This window comes from Vulpes vulpes, chromosome 3 (assembly GCF_048418805.1).
Source record: "Vulpes vulpes isolate BD-2025 chromosome 3, VulVul3, whole genome shotgun sequence".
Lineage (NCBI taxonomy): Eukaryota > Metazoa > Chordata > Mammalia > Carnivora > Canidae > Vulpes > Vulpes vulpes.
This window is the reverse complement of record NC_132782.1, coordinates 133,775,203-133,795,089: the sequence shown is the minus strand read 5'-3', so window position 1 is coordinate 133,795,089 and position 19,887 is coordinate 133,775,203. Positions and strand designations below refer to the sequence as shown.

The 19,887-nt window shown below is 41.3% G+C and overlaps 1 protein-coding gene across 4 annotated transcripts in view; it reads left to right on the top strand.

The window, feature by feature from the left end:
- Positions 1-19,887, top strand: part of LRRC8C (leucine rich repeat containing 8 VRAC subunit C) — an 83,742-nt gene that overhangs the window by 56,933 nt on the left and 6,922 nt on the right. Inside the window, exon 1 of one of the 4 annotated variants that reach the window (XM_026004842.2) lies at positions 13,206-13,344. The exons of the other annotated variants lie outside the window; for them this stretch is intronic. Within the exon in view, the coding sequence (XP_025860627.1) occupies positions 13,294-13,344 (51 nt within the window). The 5' untranslated portion in view covers positions 13,206-13,293. Of the gene's footprint in view, positions 1-13,205; positions 13,345-19,887 lie in introns of those variants that run through there. 4 annotated transcript variants of the gene reach the window in all.

Sequence of the window (19,887 nt, the reverse complement as noted above, 5' to 3'; positions counted from 1 at the left end):
CCAGTATTGTTTTGTGCTCACTTTTAAAAATACATAATAAAACACTCCCAACTAGAAGATTCATACCAATTAGAACTGGTAAACACAGGAACTTCACAGAAAACTTTAAAATGTCTAGTAAATGATGTATAGGACCATTTGAATTAATGGAAAGGTATATGTTCTTAGCACAGAATACGAAGAGACCCAGCCCCCACAAATTATTTTATGAATTAAAAGCAATATTAATAAAATTCCAATCTGAGTTTTCAAGAAATTTGATAAACTCATACCAAAATTTATATGACAAGTGCTCACTTGTGGTGGTGGGGAATAGAATGCATAAAGGGATAAAAGGAAAGAAAGAGATGGAGGGGGCAGAAGAGAGAGGAAGGAGGAAGGAAGGGGTATTGCAGGAATAATAATATATTATGCACTGAGGAATATGGATAATTCAACTTTATGCCCTTGAGGTTAACCTCTCCCTACCACACTCACACGCACACATACATACCCCCCCCACTATATGAACTGATTTATTCAAATATTCTTTATAGAATATATATCAAGTGCTCCGTTTCAATCTCATCCTTTTTTTCAGTCGTAAACTTCCAAACCTCCGTGCAAATATTTCTGTTGTATTCCGCAAGCTGGCAATTTCTTTCTTTCTTTTTTTTACAAGATAGAAATTTCACAAGCAGAATCATTAGCTGTAAGATATCTCATCCTTTTGTTTCAGAAACAAAAATTTAGCTGGAAGAATAACTTCTAGGTGATATAAACTCCATAAGGCCATACCTCATATCAGATTTATCCTATACACCCAGGATCAAGAGTAGTATCGGGCAGGTGTAGGTGTAAGTGTTCAGCAGCATTTGTTCTGTGGAATGAAGAGGTGAGTGAGCAAGGAAGAGTAGATGAGGCCATTTTTGCCATGTGCTAAGTAAGGAACAGTGAGCTTCTAACAGCTAGGGAAAAGGGCCAAAACCTTTGAATCACAGAGAGAATATATCCATTTGTGAGTATCTCTCACACCATAACTTAAGAGACTGCGGCCAGTACAAGAGAGAGAAATCCACAACCCCTGTCTGTGGCCTGGTGGGAGGTATGCTGAGCCTATAGGTGAGAAGATTGGCTGGGATGTGAGAGTAGAGAGCAGATACTTGAAAGGCTGCCATGTGGAAAGTTGAAATGACTTAAACTTAGTTCACATGTCCCAGAACATCAAATAGAACCGAAAACACGAGTTTTAGGAAAGAAGATTTCGGGTCAGTATAAACCCAGACTCTTAAAAAGCCAAGAACTTTCTGAAAATGTCATGTGAAGTAGTGAGTTTTCTCTCCTCAGAGATCCCCTTCTAGAAGTGAATGGCTCAGGAATCCATGTGTCATACAAACAATGTTCCTTTGTTCTCCATGTGTAATAAATAGTCTAAGCAGTGAGGTCAGAGTGATAAAAAAAAAACGACAAGTCCCTGATAAAAAAAAAATAAACAATTTAAAATATAACATTCAGTATAAGTGCTTTGTGAAAAGTAAAGCCATGTAAGGCGAGAGAGTGACAAGTGTCCTACTCTAAGTAGGGTGGTCAAGGAAGTTCTCTCTGAAAAGGTGACATTTGAATAGAATTAAAGGAACTGATAGAGGAAGGGATGTGGGTATCTAGAGGCAGAGAATGCCAGCAAAGAAAACCCAAGAGGATAGGGTGCCAGGTCCAAAGAGAGCACAAGGAGTGTGGCCCCTTGCAGTTTTCCTTGTTTACATCCTCTTCGTCAGGCTTGACATTAGTACTAACCTAAATTGAACATCACCACTAGTGCCCTGGAGCACGGTGCTCCCACAAATATCAGAGGTCTTAGATTTAAGCTTTCAGATTTAAGTCTGACTCATGAGAGTTAAGACAAAGAATTTAATTCTGTAGGGTTCAGAACCTAGGACCATATGAACTGCTAAAGCAATTAGCGTGACCCTTTGTTGACACTTGAGCCAGAGTGTGTTGCAGAAAATGTCAAGAGCGTGTCTCATTGCTCCCACAAGTACTGACGTTACTAAGAGGCAGGATGCACGTCTGATTCATCTTTGTGCCCACCTGCATGTCTTAGACTTAACACGCACTCAAGAAATATGTTGAGTGGATGCATTAATATGCTTCAGCAGCTCTAAGAATTCAGTGTCTGTCTTAATAAAAACACTTATATGAACATGCACCTTAAAACTGAATCATAAATTGAGGGAGGAAAGCTTTGTGTGGGTAACTGATGAGCTAATAAAATGAGATCTTCCCCCAAAAGTAGAAAAGGCAGCCAATGGCAAATAATCTTCCTTTAGTAGTGTCAGAGATTAAACATAGCCTTCTAGAACTGGGTAAGCTTGGGGGAAGCATCATTCTTAGGATAATTAGCATAAGCCCAGTGACAAAGAAGTGAGATAGGCCCTATGTTTGAGCAACAGACTTGGGGAAAAACCATCCTTTGAGAATGTATCGCAATAATGTGCTAGGGAGAGACCAACACACCCTGACTTATATATGGTTATGTGCCCTCGTGTACTAGAAAACTAGGGCCAAAATTTGTATAGAAAAAATTCCATACTCTTATAGCAAAGAAACTTCCAGAAATTGAGACACCTCAGCAGAGCAAGTTATAGAAGCAGTTGGGTGAGACCAGTGGAATATATTTTACAGAACTGAAATAATGTTATGTTTTGGCCATATGTGGTTGTTTTATGATAAAATTGTAACTGACAGCCATGGTAAAAACCAGGTCTTTCTTATCCAGACAGTTGCCCATTTATTCAGATGTTGTGCAGAGAAGTATAGTGCCAGCATCCGAAAGTAAACCGTATTATGGGCAATGATTAAGTTCTATAACAGTATTAATACTTGACTTTGTACCCAGGGGTTGGATTTTATGAGCTTTCCTAAGAGTCTATAAACTCCATGTTGTTTTGTGGGAAAATGGTTTCTTCATTCTAAACAACCAATTTTCAAATGGACTTTTGAGGGCTTTTTTAATGTTCATTATCTCTTTAGTATATTTTAGTTTTGCAGGGATTTTTAAAAATTAACTTGAAATTTAATGCTTCTTGAGTAGTGGTGATACGTTCATAATATTGGTTTATTCTATTGTCTGAAGTTTGTAGTCTTGTACCAATTAAATTTCTTAAAAAATAAAAATACCAGAATTTCAGAAGTGTCCGAGAATTTAGAGGTGATTTAGTTCAAGTTCCCATCCAATATAGAAATCTCTTCTATAACATCCTTGGCAGATTAATTTCTAGTTTCTATTTGAGTGTATGCGGTGATAGGGAGAAATATTCTGTTCAATGAAATTTTTGTCATGAAACTATGAATAAATAAGTACAGTATTTATTGAATGTTGACCAGGTGACCAGGACTATGTTAAGTTTTATAGGGAAAACAAAATAATTAAGGCTTTATCTCTGCCCCAAAGGAGCTTAAGGAATAATTGGAGAGGCAAAGTTACATATTCATTCATCATACCATTTTATTTTATATGCTATGTTACATGCTAAGTTCTGACAACACAAAACTTGGTCTTGCCTGTGAAGATGTTTACACTGTTGTAAATATAAATGTTCATATACACCTTTCTAAAATGCAAGATAATTGCTCCAGTGTGTATGTGTGTGTGTGTGTGTGTGTGTGTATCCATGCGTGTGTGTTCATATTTCAATGACCATTTATTGCAATGACTACAAAGGAGGAAGAACTGTTAAGACTATGTGGAGAAATCAAGTTTGTCAATATTTTATATACGATCTAAATTATATTCCTAAGAGAAGAAAGTTTATGGTGTGTTACAAACAATAAGATTTGTAAAGCAAAATAAAATTTAATGTATATGCACTTGGAAGATTCTAGCAAATAAAGACTCTTAGGGTTTTTTTGATGTAACAGCACTTTTTCTTCCTAAAGAATAACAGCTTTTAAATATTCATAGTGACTTTTTCATCATGTAATGGCAAGTTCTAAAGATTAGGTTTCCTAAGAAGTAAACTATGCTAACTGGCAATATTGGGGGCAGCTATTTTAAAATTAAGCTGATGTCTCCCTCCTCAAAGTATTTTAGTCCTTAAGAGCTGGGGTGATTCTTTGCACAGATGCCTAAAGCTAAGGCTCTGAAACTTTAAGTTCAAAATGTTAGCTTATGTTTTGGGATGTTGATGTTCACTTTTAAAATGTAGATGCTGTGGTGATATGTGGAATTGTTGAATCACTATATTATACACCTGAGATTAATAGAACATTGTATGTTAACTGGAATTAAAATAAAAACTTAGTTTAAGGGACAGCTGGGTGGCTAGCTGGGTGAGTGACTGGCTCTTGGTTTTGGCTTAGGTCATGATCTCAGGGTTGTGGGATCGAGTCCTGCGTCAGGGCTGCTCACTCAACTCAGACTCTACTTGGGATTCTCTCTCTCCTCTCCCTCAGCCCTCCCCTGCTTGTATGTGCTCTCTCTCTCAAATAAATAAATAAATCTTTAAAAAATAAAATAATTTTCTAAAAGAGGAAGAAAAAAATAAAATGTAGGTGCTAGATCATTGGACTCAAAAATGCTTAATGCGTGATGAGAAAATGTAGAGATCTTCTGGATCTCTTCTGACTCACTTTTGTGCATGATTGTATTGGTTAGTCACTTAATTTTATATTTTTAGAAATTCTGCACCATCAACCACAAGTCTTTTGTCTAATAAACAGGCCATCAATTACATCATCATTTTACCTTGTAAGAAACCTCATATGCTTACTGGAGATGCAAAACCTGGGTTGATGTTTATAATTTCAACTACATCAAGTAAATTCAAAGAGAAAAATCCTTCCTCCAAACTTCAAACAGAAAACATGAACTCTTTCTTAGATTTTTAGGTAAAACACATTGCTTTTCTGAGCCTCAGTCTTATTAAATGAGCAGGATAGGCATTTCCTTTTTACAGTTTATTGTGAAAAAACTGGTGGTAAAATAGAAATGTATTCTTTTTAGTCTCTTTAACGATAGACTTCAAATGTCTTCATCTGGTGCATTTCCTTAAAGCCCTAAGTGTGATTAGTCAGGTTCTCTGGTAAACAGGTTGAAAAAGGTCTAAGATAAAGAACCAAATGCTCAGTTCTTCCCTCTCCCAGAGGGCCTTACAAGACCTGGGTAGAGGACAAAACCAGGCAAAAGAACATTTGATGAAAGCTCAGCTCTGGCCCCAAAGTCACTCTGTCCATCTCCTGGTGGGCAAAGCCGGACATCAGGTAAGTCACAAGGCCTTCCTTTGCCTAAGCACTGAAGGCTATGTGATCTGGACAAGAAGGGGATGGGGGCACCTCAAGAAGCTGGCTTATCCTCTTTCCCTGCACTTTAATCTCTGCCTACCCAGAGTGAGAAAGGGGACACTCAGGCAAGGAAGAGACGGATGGGAAGGGGAGGGTGCGGGAGGGGAAGAGGAGATTGCTAATTCACCCTAAAGCCAGGGGGAGAGCTTGTGTGAGCCATCCTCCCCAGGCCCTCCTAGGACATGGTCCATTTCCAAGAGAAAGGCAGCTCCAAACCCATCATATCACACCAGCTTCAAGATAGAAAAGAGACTTCAAAGTGGTGACTCCTGAGGGACCCTCTAATGAGAGAGGCCTGACAAACTAATCTTGAGAGCTCCTGCCACTTGAACCCAGAGCCTTCACACCTTATGAGCACCTAGGTTCACCACTTTTCCTTTAATGCTACCATTAGCGCTATTTCTTCTAGAGAGAAGGAAGGGGGAACAAAGAAGAGTCCTGGGTTCTGCCCAGGGTTCAACCATCTAGACGAGTCAGAGAAAGATCTGTAACTGAAATTGACCCTATGTGGTAAAAGACCTGTTTGCCTGGAATGTGTGGAAACTTTCGTATACAAATTCATGATATTTCTGGAGTCCAGATAGGTTAGCCTCCAAAGAGCATGATGATGTCCTACCATCCAACGAACCTAAGTGACGAAGGATTGCCCTGAGTCTTGCCTTACCTGCAAGCCTTCTGCAATGTCGCAACAGGTACAGGTATTCTCTCTTAGAGACGTACCAGCTGTTCCTTCACGTAAGATTGACCACAGCCTTGGTTTCATTCTTTGGCTTGCTGAATGCTGTAGCAATTTATTCTTTGATTATTAGAGTAAATTTCTAAAATTAATCATTTTTTTAAAAAAAAATCCTTTCGGTACAGTTTTTTGATGCACGTTTGGGTGCTTGCCTTGTTTAGAATTATGCATCTTTGTGGGGCTTGTACATGGTATAGCTAGTCCAGAGGAGCTGTTTCTCTTTGGACACCACCAATTTCTTTCATCTTACTCCCGTTCACAGATTTATCGGTGAACTGCAGGATGTCCAGGGATAAGTCAGTTGAGTACAGAATGAGATTTTAGTGCCTGGAAATTGCTTCAAAAAGAGCTTTCCCTTCATTATTTCAAGAGCATAATTATAAATATTTTAAATTCCTTAGGCAACTGAAACAAACTGTCTCTATTATGAATCATTAGCTGTCGGTTCCTAATGTTTAACCATAGTTTTTTTATATCCACTAAATTTTCTCACATGGTTTTTGACTTTGAAATGCTTTCCACTTAAATCTTAAATTACCGTGAATCAAATAATTCACTAGTCCACTTGGCTTATGGAAAAATGCCATGAAGCAAAATGAAAACAGTTTTGAATCAGTTCCACTGCCTTATTTAAAATTTCTTTTCTTCTAATTCCTTTTGTGTCCTGGAGCAGCTGGCCTCCAAAGGAGAAGAAAACACAATGTAGATAATGCTGAGTTACAGGAAATGAGAGCATCCTTGATGTCTGGAAAGTCTCAAGCTAACCAGAGGTTAAAAAAATTAACATTTGGGGTGCCTGGGTGGCTCAGTCAGTTAAGTGACCAATTTTGGATTTCGCCTTGGGTCATGATCTCAGGATGGTGAGATCAAACCTTTAGCTGGGTCTCGCACTGACTCTGGAGCCTGCTTAGGATTCTCTCTCCCTCTCCCTCTGCACCCCCGCCTCGCCCCCGCACACAGACATGTACTCACAAACGCGTGCAGGTGCACACTCTAAAAATGAATAATTATAAAATAACATTTATAGTGTGTGTAGTCATCCTTACCCTCGAAAAGTTGATGTGTTTGTATTTACAGTGATAGAGGAATCACCTTTATTAAGGGAAGTGTCCAATGTAGACATGATCCTAAAGCAGATGTGCTGGTTTCCTTTTCATTTAGGAATAAATAGATGGTGCCTAAGAGTAAGCACTAACCTCGGGCTTTAGGAATCAGTAGGCAGGGATCCCTGGGCAATTTGGAAGATGTGTGTGAAACGAATTGGTTCATCTCAGAGGAAGGTAGCGAGAAGCCAAATATTTCCAGATGCTCACTGGCATCTGATTTTTTAAAATTGTGCACTTGCCATTGTTGTGGTTTGTTTCCCTGGGTGGGAAAATGTGTTTGTTTATCCACCTTATATTTATTGCAAAGCTATTTCCTGCCGGGCAGGGTTAGTAGGATGAGGCCACTTTTAAAAAGCTTCCTGGTCTAGGAGGTGAAATGATGAGCAATGATGCCGTGTTTCCTTAGGTGCTGTGATAGGGGGCACACCAGGGCTTAAAAGACCTTTGCAGTTCTGCTTAGCCTTAATCCTCCTTCTGTATAGTAATGACTCAGGAAACTATGCTGTAACTTTTTCAGTGTTTAATTCTTCTACCAGACTAATGGCATTTTATTCTCTCAAGCACAGAGATTTCTGATAATGCTTAACTCGAGAAGATGTGCTTGATGCCTGGGTTTTAGTCATGTACAGATGCCTCTCTTTTTTTTTTTTTTTTTTTTTTTTTTACTCTCTGGCTATACCCTTCCTCTGTACACAGTATGTTCCCTGTCCATCATCCATCATATAAGTTTGGGTGTTTTTTTTTTTTTTTGGAGATTGTATTTACTTATTTGACAGAGAGAGAACAAGCAGTGGGGAGGGGCAGAGGGAGAAGCAGACTCCCCGCTGAGTAGGGAGCCAGATGTGGGGGCTCAGTCACAGGACCCTGGGATCACGACCTGAGCTGAAGGCAGATGCTTAACCGACTGAACCCCCCAGACGACCCCATCATATAAGTTTTAAGCACCATCCTTTAGGAGAAGTCAGGCACCGTGCATGTGGCAGGCAGGGAACCCCACACCCTCGCAGCCTGTGTTCCCACTTCCCCTTGAGACAGGCGCTGGCTTGTGCTGATGAGAGGGATGCCGTGTGGGGTGCTCGGGGATGTCTGTGTTTGTGCTCCAGTGGTCCCTGCCCCCCAATCCACGCACATTGGCCTCGGAGAATAGCAACACGTGTGAATCAGACATTTGCTGAGAATGAAAGCATTTAGATGGTCACCCCCTTTAAAACCACCTTTCTACTTTTTTCAGTTCTTTTTCTTTCTTATCAAGATTTGTTTGTACTTAAGGTATTTCCGGGGGTTAGCCCTGAAACAACATCTGCATTTTCGGAATGAATCCTGTCACTGCTGGAGGCAAATACTGTCTCTTGAGAGTAGGTGCTTTATCTTCTAGCACCTTGTTTCTGGGAGAGTGAGTTTGTACATTAACTGATAACTTAGAGACATGAAAATTAACTTCCTTCCCTTGCATCTCTATCCCTCCTCCGGGGAGAAATGCGTCTACCTCAGAGAGGAAGAGCCACACTCGATCTCTGGCATCTTTTCTCTTGCTCTTCCCAAGTGTAGCCCTGTGTCCCTGCCTCTGGAACCTTGAGGTTCTGACCTTACCCTCCCATAACCTATTCAAGCCAGTAGCTTCAGAGTCTAAATGAAGGTGCCCCAACCCCATGAAGCCTCCCCTGCCCACTCCAAGCCTGAGTGCTAACTCAACTTACCACACCCTTCACTTGGCGTTTATACTGCCTTGTGTGCTCCCCTGTTTGGCTTTTCTTATGGCTCTTTGTGTCTCTCCAGTAGAGTTGGAAGTGCTTTTAGAACAGCAAACCTTGGTTATGCCTCCTTGATTTTCCTACGATGCTTAGCATAGAGTAAGATATTCAAGAAGTTTTAGTTGATAAAATAAAAACTACTCTATCCTTAGTATCTCTGAATAAGCCCTAGGGGATAGGTCTTTAGGATCTGTTTCTTGCTAGGTCATTCTTCGGTTTGGAGAGATTCTTTTGATCTTCAGATTGGGGGCAAATCTGGATGATTAGCTGCAGGGAGGATAGAACCCTTTGGAATCAGCTGTTATGTGAATCTGTGGGGTGGAAGAGGATAAGGTTAATCACCTTTATACTGGCCCATCTACCTTTTTGTAGCTGCTTTCTACCAGTTTGTAACTAGGCCATAACCAAGTGCAAGCACAATCTCTTTAGGGACACCTGGGTGGCTCAGTGGTTGAGCGTCTGCCTTTGGCTCAGCTCATGATCCTGGGGTCCTGGGATCAAGTTCTCCATTGGGCTCCCTGCATGGAGCCTGCTTCTCCCTCTGCCTGTGTCTCTGCCTTTCTCTGTGTGTCTCTCATGAATAAATAAATAAAATCTTAAAAAAAAAAAAAAAGAAAAAAGCACGATCTCTTTAAAGGATCAACCACAATCTAAAGAATGTGCTTGGATCACAAGTTATCATATTGTAATGACACCTGCCATTTTGTCATATGCAGCAAATTTTCTCACTTTTTTCAGTTATAATATAGTCATAACTATGACTCAAAGTCTAAACTAGAGAAATAATTTTAGTGTTCTAATCTATAGAAAAAGAGTAATGAACTTAATTGTTGAGGTGGTAGGAAAATACGTATCTCATATGCTGTTGTTGGGAGATGTATAAAGACATTCAGCCTTTTTTTTTGTTGGGGAGAGGAATTTGGCATGACAGGTGTATCTTGTTTGGCACTACCCAAGCGATGCTGATTCTTCATAATGTTCATCCTGAGACTAAATTTTTATAATAAAATACACACACTCACACATTCTTCTGGAAAGGTACCAAAGCAAGTGTTAACACTTTAAAACACTCCCTCTGCTCAATGTACATAGCCATGATAAAGCATAAAAAGAGATTTTTAAAATGCATACATGGACTCAAAAACAGGACAGGAATGGAAAATGAGTGGGGCCAAAGCAACTGCCGGCTGTTAGCCAAAAGCAGGCAGTAGCAGCCAGGGGCTCAGTTCCTGCCAGTAAGGGGAGCTAAAAATGCACAAAACAAGATAAGAGCCTGGTCACTGTTGGAAGCCAAAGGGCCCCCGCTCCTGAAAGGAAGCTGAAAAGAATGACAAGTAACTGGATGGTGGGCTGGTGCTTCTGAGGAGATCGTGCCTTCTAAGCAGGAGCTGAGCCAGCCCGCCTGCTCTTTCCCACCCGGATCTGTGAGACCCTGGCATAGGGCTGGAACAGCAGGATACCACGATAAGGGCCAATGGAGGGCTGGGGGGTGGGGGGGGCTGGGGGTTGGGTGCAGGAAACCATAAGAGTGCACTAGGGATGGTGGGAGACAATCTCCATCTCAGAACCAGCTTACCCCCCAGAGCACAGGAAGAGAACAATGCTGAGAAGGCTCTCAACAAAATTTGCCCGTTGAAACACTGATTCACTTGAGTGAAACTGCATTTTGAAACATATAATGAAGTTCAAATAAATATACATACAGTGGTCAAAGAGATAAAGATAGGATATTTAAAAATGGATAGATATGACAGGAGAGCAAGTGGATATAAAACATTTGGATGGTTGAGTGGCTCAGTGGTTGAGAATCTGCCTTTGGCTCAGATCATGATCCCAGCGTCCTGGGATCGAGTCCTACGCTCTGCCTATGTCTCTGCCTCTTTCTCTTTGTCTCTCACGAATAACATCTTTTAAAAAAATTTAGAAACTTTGGAAATAAAAAAGTCACTGAATTTAAAAATATGAAAAATAAGACTATGCTCAGCTGCAAAAGAAGTAATGAATTAAGAGTCTCAGAGCCAACCACAGAGAGAGGTGAGGATTAGAAAGCACACATACACCTGTGGGTGATCGATTGAGAGGCTCTAACATATGTCTAATAGGAATTACAGGAAGAAAAATGGAAGAAATGATGGAGCAAGTGTGGAGGCAATATTTAAAGAAATTTTGCTGGAATGTTCCAAAATTAAATAAAGTTGAGTCCTTAGTTACAGATACTGAGCAGGATTAATCTACATCCATTCAAAATTAAAGTGAAATTGTAAAAGATCTGGGATTAAAGACAAAATCTTGAGAGCTTCCATAGAGAAAGATAGATTGCCCACTAAAGGACAAACTCGAGGTGACAGCGGGCTTCCCAGCAGTGAAAATAGAGGCCAGAGGAAGACAGGATGGTATTCTAAAATGCTGAAGGGAAATGGCTGTCAACAGCGAATTTTATAACTTTCTAAACTATTATTCAAGAATAAAAGCAATAGAAACGTGTTCAGATACACAAGGGATATGAGCTTCCTATCCACAAACCCTTGGTAAAAGAATTATTAGGGATATACTTCAACCAAAAGGAAAATGATCCCAGAGAAAAGATGCAGGAAGTAAGAAAACTGGTGAGGGCATGATTTACTAAATCTATAAATAAGCTCAACCAACTGTAGGTCTTTTTTTTTTTTTTTTAATGTGTGTTTCAGAGAAGAAAACTACAACAAACCCCAAGAACAACAAAATGAGATGGTTAGTGGGTAGTTCAAACATGCTTGGAGCAGGGTAACAATGCTGAAAACTTTAAACGCCTGTGTTTTAAGAAATTATAGGTAGCCTCTTTCTAGACGTTACTAACCAAGTGAGGCAGGGTGGGAGATAGGAGGTGTGGAAAATGTTATCAGTGCAGCAGAAGGCAGGAAGAAGGAAGGAAAAGGATATAATAAAAAAAAATACAGAAATCCACACACCAGTAAATATCCAAATATGAGTGAACAAAATAATGTAATAGATTAAATTCACTGTAAAAAGAAAGAGATGATTAGTTTGGATTTTTAAAAAATTCATAAAAGAGACACCTAATGAGGCACCTGGGTGGCTGGCTCAGTGGTTGAGAATCTGCCTTTGGCCCAGATCATGATCCCAGGGTCCTGGGATCAAGTCCTGCATCGGGCTCCCCACAGGGAAGCCTGCTTCTCCCTCTGCCTATGTCTCAGCCTCTCTCCGTGTCTCTCATGAATAAATAAAATCTTTTAAAAAGAGAGAGAGAGACCTAAAAAATAAAACAAGATTGCAGACAAGGATGCAAAATAGATGAAAGAACAATATATATTTTTTTAAAAAAAACTGGTGAGGTACTTAATATTCGGTGGCATTTAGTCCTGCCATTTTCAGGAATGCACTCTTTATCAAAACAAGATATATCTTTGAGTTTTAAAACCTGCATAAATACCTGTAATCATCACCACAAACAGGATACCGAAGAATCTCAGTACCCCAAGGAATTCCCTGGTGCCAAATCTTTGCAGGGAATCCCTGGCAACCGCCCATCAGTTCTCTGTCCCATGTTGTAGAATGCTGTGTAAAGTCAGACGGCTTGCAATTTTTTGACATTCACATTGGTTTCAATAGAAAAATGCCCTAAATACATGTCATCATTGGGATGTTTTTAGTAAATTATAGCATATCCACAACTATGAATTCTATGGTCCTTAAAATGAAGTAGAGCCCTATGTGCCAACGTGTTAAGGTCTTCAGGACATAGAATGAGAGGGAAAAGCTCAGGAAAGATTCACATGGAAGATTCCATGTGTTTTTATGTCCTGTTTATGAAAATGCACAGATAACAGACCTGGAAGAGTGTGCTCCAGACCGACCAGGGCTTACTAAGGAATGGCACAGGGAGGGAAGGAAGAAACGAGGACTCTACTATCTGTGTTAAAAAAAAAAAAAAAAAGTTTGTGCTAGCAAATAATAAAAATACTTGGGCATAACTTAACACCAATGTCCAAAATCTATGTGAGGAAAGCTGTAAGACACTCTTGAAAGGCATAAAATTGGATGGGAACAAATGGAAACACACCGCGGGAGAGGAAGGATCAATGCCGTAAAGACGTTAGTTCTTCCTAAACTAATTTATAAATGTAACGTAATTCCAATAAAAATACCACCAAGGTGGGTTGTTGGGTTTTTCCCCCCATTCTGGATCTAGATGAGTTGATTATAAAATTCATTGTGAAAGGCAAGCAAGAGTTTTTGAACAGTTACCACACCGATTCCTGATTAGTTGTCTTTCCCCTGTGCTTGACCTTGAAGGGCTCCTTGTTCTTGGTATCCCTAAAACCTACTGTCTGACGTGCAGTGGATAGGCCAGCGTGGTTGACTTCTCCTGACGCACACGACTATGGCTCTCTCGGCCTACTGCTCCGGTCAAAGTCATCTCTATCTCTGGCATGTAAGCGATAAGCTGGCACTTACTTAGGTTGCTCTGTCTTTGTTATTTCAAGCAGCTTCTCTGAAGCTAAGTGGTTTGGTTTTGTTCTGTTTTGTTTTAACATCAGCTCTTTGGTGTCTCTTTCATGCAAATGAGATGCTTTTTCAACTTGGTATACCCCAGGTGGGTTCTGCTTTTCACTGCATCGCTTTTCTGGAAATTGTCTAAATGAAGTAGATCTTATTTTTACATTATAATAGTGGATGTTAGAATTCTGACAAAGTACTGAGAATCAAATCACTATCATCAAAGCCATATTATACAATCAAAGATGTAGGCATGACCATTAATGATTTAAAATAATGAAAACTAGGGTTAAAAGTTTCTAATTTTGCATTGATTGTGTGAGGCGTATTTCACTTAAAAATGCATCTCCTTGCTTACATAAATTCGACAATTATGGTCTTAAATAGTTGATTTCTTTTCCTAGATCTGAGCAGCACTTCAGGCATAGTTTGCCTGGGTTGTTACCTTTACTTAGAGAGCTTGAATTTTTGCTTTCTTTGTCTCAAAAATGCACTGAGCTCCATATTTCCCCCCCGCTAAAAACAGCTGTTATGTTGTCTCGAAATAATTTACAAGTGAGAATTTATGAATGCAAATTTTACTGAGCCCATTTCTGCAATCCCTTAAACCCTTGGGTTTCTTTTCCAGAAACATTGCCTAGATATTATCACAGTGACGGGACGATTTGGCATGTATATTTTTATTCCTCTGGGGCATTGAACTGTAAGGCCTTAAGGAGCATTTTATATGTTTGTCACCTAGACATCAGTTGCTCCTGAAGATCTAGAACATGATGGATCAAATTCCAGTCTGTGGCCCTATGGCCGTCTCCAAGGTCTAGGGACTCCTGGAAGGATTTGGTTCTTTTTTTTTTTTTTTTAAGGCTTTATTTATTTATTCATGAGAGACATACAGATAGAGAAAGAGACAGAGACACAGGCAGAGGGAAAAGCAGGCTCCATGCAGGGAGCCTGACGTGGGACTCGATCCCGGGACTCCAGGATCACACCCTGAGCTGAAGGCCCACACTAAACCACTGAGCCACCTGGGCTGCCCAAAGATTTGGTTCTTATGGTCCTTGTTCCTGCTTCCATGGAAATGGTTTGGATTATAGATTTTTACTATCCCAGGCAAATTCTCCCTGTCTGTACAATTTTGATCCCAGCAGGAAATTTTGTTCCTTTTTGTTGTGATTTTTCTGAAATTTACTCATAAAAGCTGTGTGTGTGTGTGTGTGTGTGTGTGTGTGTGTGTGGTGTGTGTGTGTATGTGTCTGTCTCTGTGTCTGTGTGTGTGTCTTGGGTCTGCGTAGCAGATTTTACCAAAGTTTTGGGCAAGACTGAAAGATACTTTATATCTCAAAATAGAAATAATGACTATATATTCCAGCCTCCTAACATGTTGCCTGACCTATTTTCTTTGATTCTGGCCCCTCTGCTCTGCTGACTCACCTCCTCCCACCTCCAGGCCTGTTCATCCCAATATAGAGGAGGGTCAACCATCTTCGTTGCCATGGCTTCACCTGACCTTTGCTGTCACTGACTCACCTTATTCTGTATCCTCCCCCTCCCGGCTCCCAAACCAAATTAGACATTTTCCTTAACACAGATGATTTTTTTTATTCAAGAATTATCCTCATATCCGCCTCGAGGATAGTAACTTTCTCACTTTGTTGTATTTTGGATTGGATTCTCTTGTTTGTCCTGCTTTTTCCATTTTTTTCTCTTCCTGACCCCATGTCCCTCCCCATCCAGTCTCTCCCTTTTCCTGCCCAAACACACATCTAGCACCTACTCCCAAATCCTTTTCCTCCAAAGGCATTCTGAGGCTTGCCTCTGGATGAAAATGGTGAAATTCCTCTACATTGTTGACGCATTGTGGTGTGTGTGTGTGTGTGTGTGTGTGTGTGAGAGAGAGAGAGAGAGAGAGAGAGAGAGCTGGTGGTGAGCAGAAGGGGGGCTTCCTCCCTGCTCACCCCCCAGGCAGACCAGCAGCCTGGAACCCTGATACTCCTTTGAAATTCGTGTTGCAGCCTTTCTGTAAGGCTTGTTTGGTGCTCTAACCTTTAAATTACCGGATAAAGTTAAAGAGAAGTGAGGTATATAGGTTTAATTAACAAATTTCTCAAAAAAGCAGGAAAGATGAAACAAAAAAGATTTCAAGTTCTTACGAGCTGCTGCTTCTTACAAAGATACCACAGAACACCTGAGCCGTTTGTTGTGGTTCTTGCTGCTGTTTTAGGGAGCCTGGCTGCCTTATTTTTGTCTGTCTTTCTCTTTTTACTGTCCCTTTGAGAATGCAGATCCTTCTCCCAGTTCTTCTCAAGGCTGCAATGCTCAGAAGCACCGTGTGTGTTGAACGTGCGGGGGCCACTTCCTGCCTCCGCCCTGTGGCCATCTCACGCTCAAACCCTCCGGTCTGCTCTTGCAGGTGGACTCCTTACCTGCGCTGCTCCTTTTCTTAGACCTGAATTAGGCGACCTGCCTGCGTCCCCACTCTCTGGGAATTCTCCTCTGAGCTGTGTCTCTGCTGGAGTCTTCTGTTTTTAAAAAAGAAAAAAAGGGGGCACCCAGGTGGCTCAGCGGCTGAGCATCTGCCTTCCACCCAGGGCGTGATCCTAGAGACCCGGGATCGAGTCCCATGTGGGGCTCCTTGCACGGAGCCTGCATCTCCCTCTGCCTTTGTCTCTGCCTCTCTCGTGTCTCTCATGAATAAATAAAATATTTTTAAAAAATAAAAATGAAAATTTTTTTAAAAAGGATTGTATTTATTTATTTGAGAGAAAAGAAGAGGAGAGAGCACAGAAAGAGAATACGAGCAGACTCCCTGATGAACTGGGAGCCCCCATGTGAGGCTCCACTCCAGGATCCCAGATCAGGGCCTGAGCTGAAGGCAGAGGCTTAACCGACTGAGCCACCCAGGCGCCCCTGCTAGAATCTTCTTAGGAAATGTTCTCTCAGCAGCAGGAGCACCTATTGTCCTTAGGAACTGAATTCCAGCGTTTTTTCTACTCTGTGCTCACTTCTGATTAGTTAACAGCTGCTGGAAAACAGATCACCGTCCTTCTCCTCCTGGGCTTTAAGTGAGCACGTTAAAAAAATTCTGTCTTCGTGAAGACCGAAGGGGAATTCTGGCATCAGGAGACTGAGAGGAACTGAGGGAGATCAGCTCTGTCCCCCACCCCTGCGCTGGGCTGTTCTCCGAAGCCCTCCTCGCAGGAGCCTGGTGAAATGAGAAGCCGCGTGCAGTGGTAGGAGGACAGAAGTCAGGTTCATATTCCTGTGCTACCGGGACGCCTGGGTGGCCCAGGGGTTGAGCATCTGCCTTCGGCTCAGGGCGTGATCCTGGGGTCCTGAGATTGAGTTCCGCATTGGGCTCCCCAGGTCTCTGTGTCTCGCATGAATAAATGAATAAAATCATTAAAAATAATAATAATATAAATCAAAAAATAAATTCCTGTACTACCACTTCCTGGCTATGTGAACTTGGACACGTTATGCACATTCTCTGAACGTGAGTTGGTCTTTTCCTTCTGCAGAATGGGGAGAATGGCAGGTGCTAGCCAGTCAGGTTCCTTTGTGCGGAATATAAAAAGGTACCCCCACCTCGTGACCATAGACAGCCGCAAGAGGATGGGGCTTCCATCCCGCCGCGGGGAGTACAGCAGGACTTCAGCGCACCCCTGCCCCTTGCTTGGCACCCGTGTGCAGCGCATAACCTGAAGCCCCAGAAAGGCAAGCTCCAGAGGTCCGTCGTCTTCCACCGTTAGGAGCAAGCTGGGGAGGTGCAGGCCGGGCCGCAGGCCAGGGCGTCTGCCCGGGTGCTTGGCAGGGAGTTAGCACTTGAAGAAGGTGCCTGGCTGCCTTTTTACCTTCTAACTGATTTTCCTTGCACAAACCAATTCTTCTGTGTTTTCTTCACAACGCTGAAGATGCCACCTTAACACCAGCTCACAGGTGTCACTCTTGGCGAAGGTGCTCAGGGAGGCGCTCCCTTCCCCTGCTCATCTCCAGCCCCTACCTTCTGCTTACTTTGCAGACTTGTTGGAGCATTAAAGGAGACCGTGAATGGGAAAACATCCAGAACATGACCCCAGACACTGAATTGCTTACTTCTCTTTCTCCTGTATTCCTTCAGGGTAGTCTGGCATTTGTCTGGACTTCCTCCTGCTATTTTCTATTCCAGGGGTTTCCGAGGTAGAGTCCTTGACACCCCCTCCCCCAGAAATGCAAAGGATGCTGCGTTGAGATGTGAGATAAAAACGAAAACTTTTAGTTAGACAGGCACACCTCATTTTATTGCACTTCCCTTTATTGCACGTTGCAGATGCTGTGTTTTTCACAAATGGAAGATTTCTGACAATGCTGCATCGAGCAAGTCTATTGACTCGATTTTTCAACAGCATTTGTTTCATGTCTCAGTGTCACATTTGGGTGATTCTTGCAATGTTTGAAACCTCTTCATTAGTATTATATTTGCTATGGTGATCTGTGACTAGTGATTATGACCTGCTGAAAGCACAGATGACGGTGTACATTTTTTTGACACTTTTGCCCTCTTAATAGACTATAGTCTAATGTAAATGTAACTTTTTCTCTGCACTGGAAAACCAAATATATCATTTGACTTGCTGTGTTGCAATATCTGCTTTATTGTGGTCCTCTGGAACTGAACCTGCAATATCTTCAAGGTATGCCTATATTTATTTTAAGCTTCAAGGGAAAGGAATTATGCTTTTCTAATATTTCACATATGGATTGACAATACTTTATGGATGTAATTATGAATAAGACATACATATACTGAGTGGGCACGCTCAGCATTTTTTCTCTGACATAGGTAAGTGATAAAAACACTTGAAGACCACTGCTCTGTTCACATCTCTGTAATCTCTGAATTCTATAAATGCAGTCACGTGTGTGATTTCTTCTTGCTTCTTCTGATTGACATAGTAAGTAATTGCTCGCTGCTTTATCTTCCAGGACAGAGCTTTTATAACTGTTTTATAGTTATAAACTGTTTTATAGTGAGATTTCCTTTCTTCCCCTAACCTCATTTCTTTCATTGTTATTTGCGTACAGTATTGAAGAAGTGAGCTCTTTTCCTAGGGCATAATTTGCATAAGGAAATTTGTTACTTATGATAAAGTCAGGTTGGGATCTTTTTGGTTTAATTCTAGAAATGCAGTAAAATAAAATAGGAAAATGAGCTCTGGGTCCAGGTGGCCTGAGCAAGATGGCATTAGCTAGTAACTTAACCTTTCTGGGCCTTGGTCTCCTCATCTATGAAATGGGAGTAATAAGAGTACCTGCCTCATCAGATTCAGGTGACAATTAAAAGGATGAATACCCGTGATATTTTTAGGATAGGGTCAGTTGCATATTAAACATAGTAGAAGTTTTCTGTTGTCAGCGGTATAATCACTATCCTTACCTTTGCCCCCAGGATGGGCAACACACCAGACATATGCAATTCAGAACTGGAAGTTCTAGTGTCGGTTCTGGATTCATTCATTTTTCTCAGCAGACACATGCTGGTGGTCTCCTTTGCATTGGGCACTCTGCTCCATGTTGGTTGCTCCATTCCATTGTCAGACCTTGTACTTCTGTCTGCTGGGCTATATCTCTCCTGTCACCAACTTGTGATCACATTCCCCTGTCACAGTGGCCCACTTTGCAATGGATTCAATTTCTGCTTCTATAATCGATATAAAGGACTTTGCTATTTGTTAGCAAAATCGCTAAATGTTTTGTTGTTGCTGAATCACTGAAAGCTATGGATTTCCAGCCATTTGACATTTTAAGGTACAAGTAGATTTTCCCTGCATTATTGATTCCACATGTTACTGCTGTCAATTCCTTGCTTATTATTTTCCCTCTGAACTGTTTGTTTATTGTTCCTAGGGACAGTTTTTCCAGGTTGTTCAAAGAGTATTTGGCCTCATACTCCTTCATCTTTAAAAAGGATGCACTCTCAGGGTGCCTGGGTGGCCCAACAGGTCATGGGTATATGCCTTCGGCTCAGGTCATGATCCCAGAGTCCTGGGATCGAGCCCTGCATTGGGCTCCTTGGTCAGGGGGAAGCCTGCTTCTCCCTCTCTCTCTTTGCTGCTCCCCCTGCTTGTGCTCTCATGCTTGCTCTCTCTCAAATGAATAAATAAAATCTTTAAAAAAATAAAATAAAAAGGATGCATTCTCTCTTACCCAAAAAGCAGTGTTGTGAGACTGTTGGACATTCTTAGGATTTACTGGGTGGTTGTTGTTGTTGTTTTTGTTGTTGACAAATTGAGATATTGCTGGAAGGATAAAAGTTTTCAATGTAACATTTTGTGTGAAAAGCCAGCAAGTTGAAACCTAATTATTTTACTATGGAGCAGAGAGATGAAATGGTTTTTATAAAAGCTTAGTGAATTCCCATTTTATGAAGGCCATTTGGATCCATCTATGCATGCAGTCCAGGATATGGGCAGAAAGTAAAGGGGAAATGATAAAGACAGGA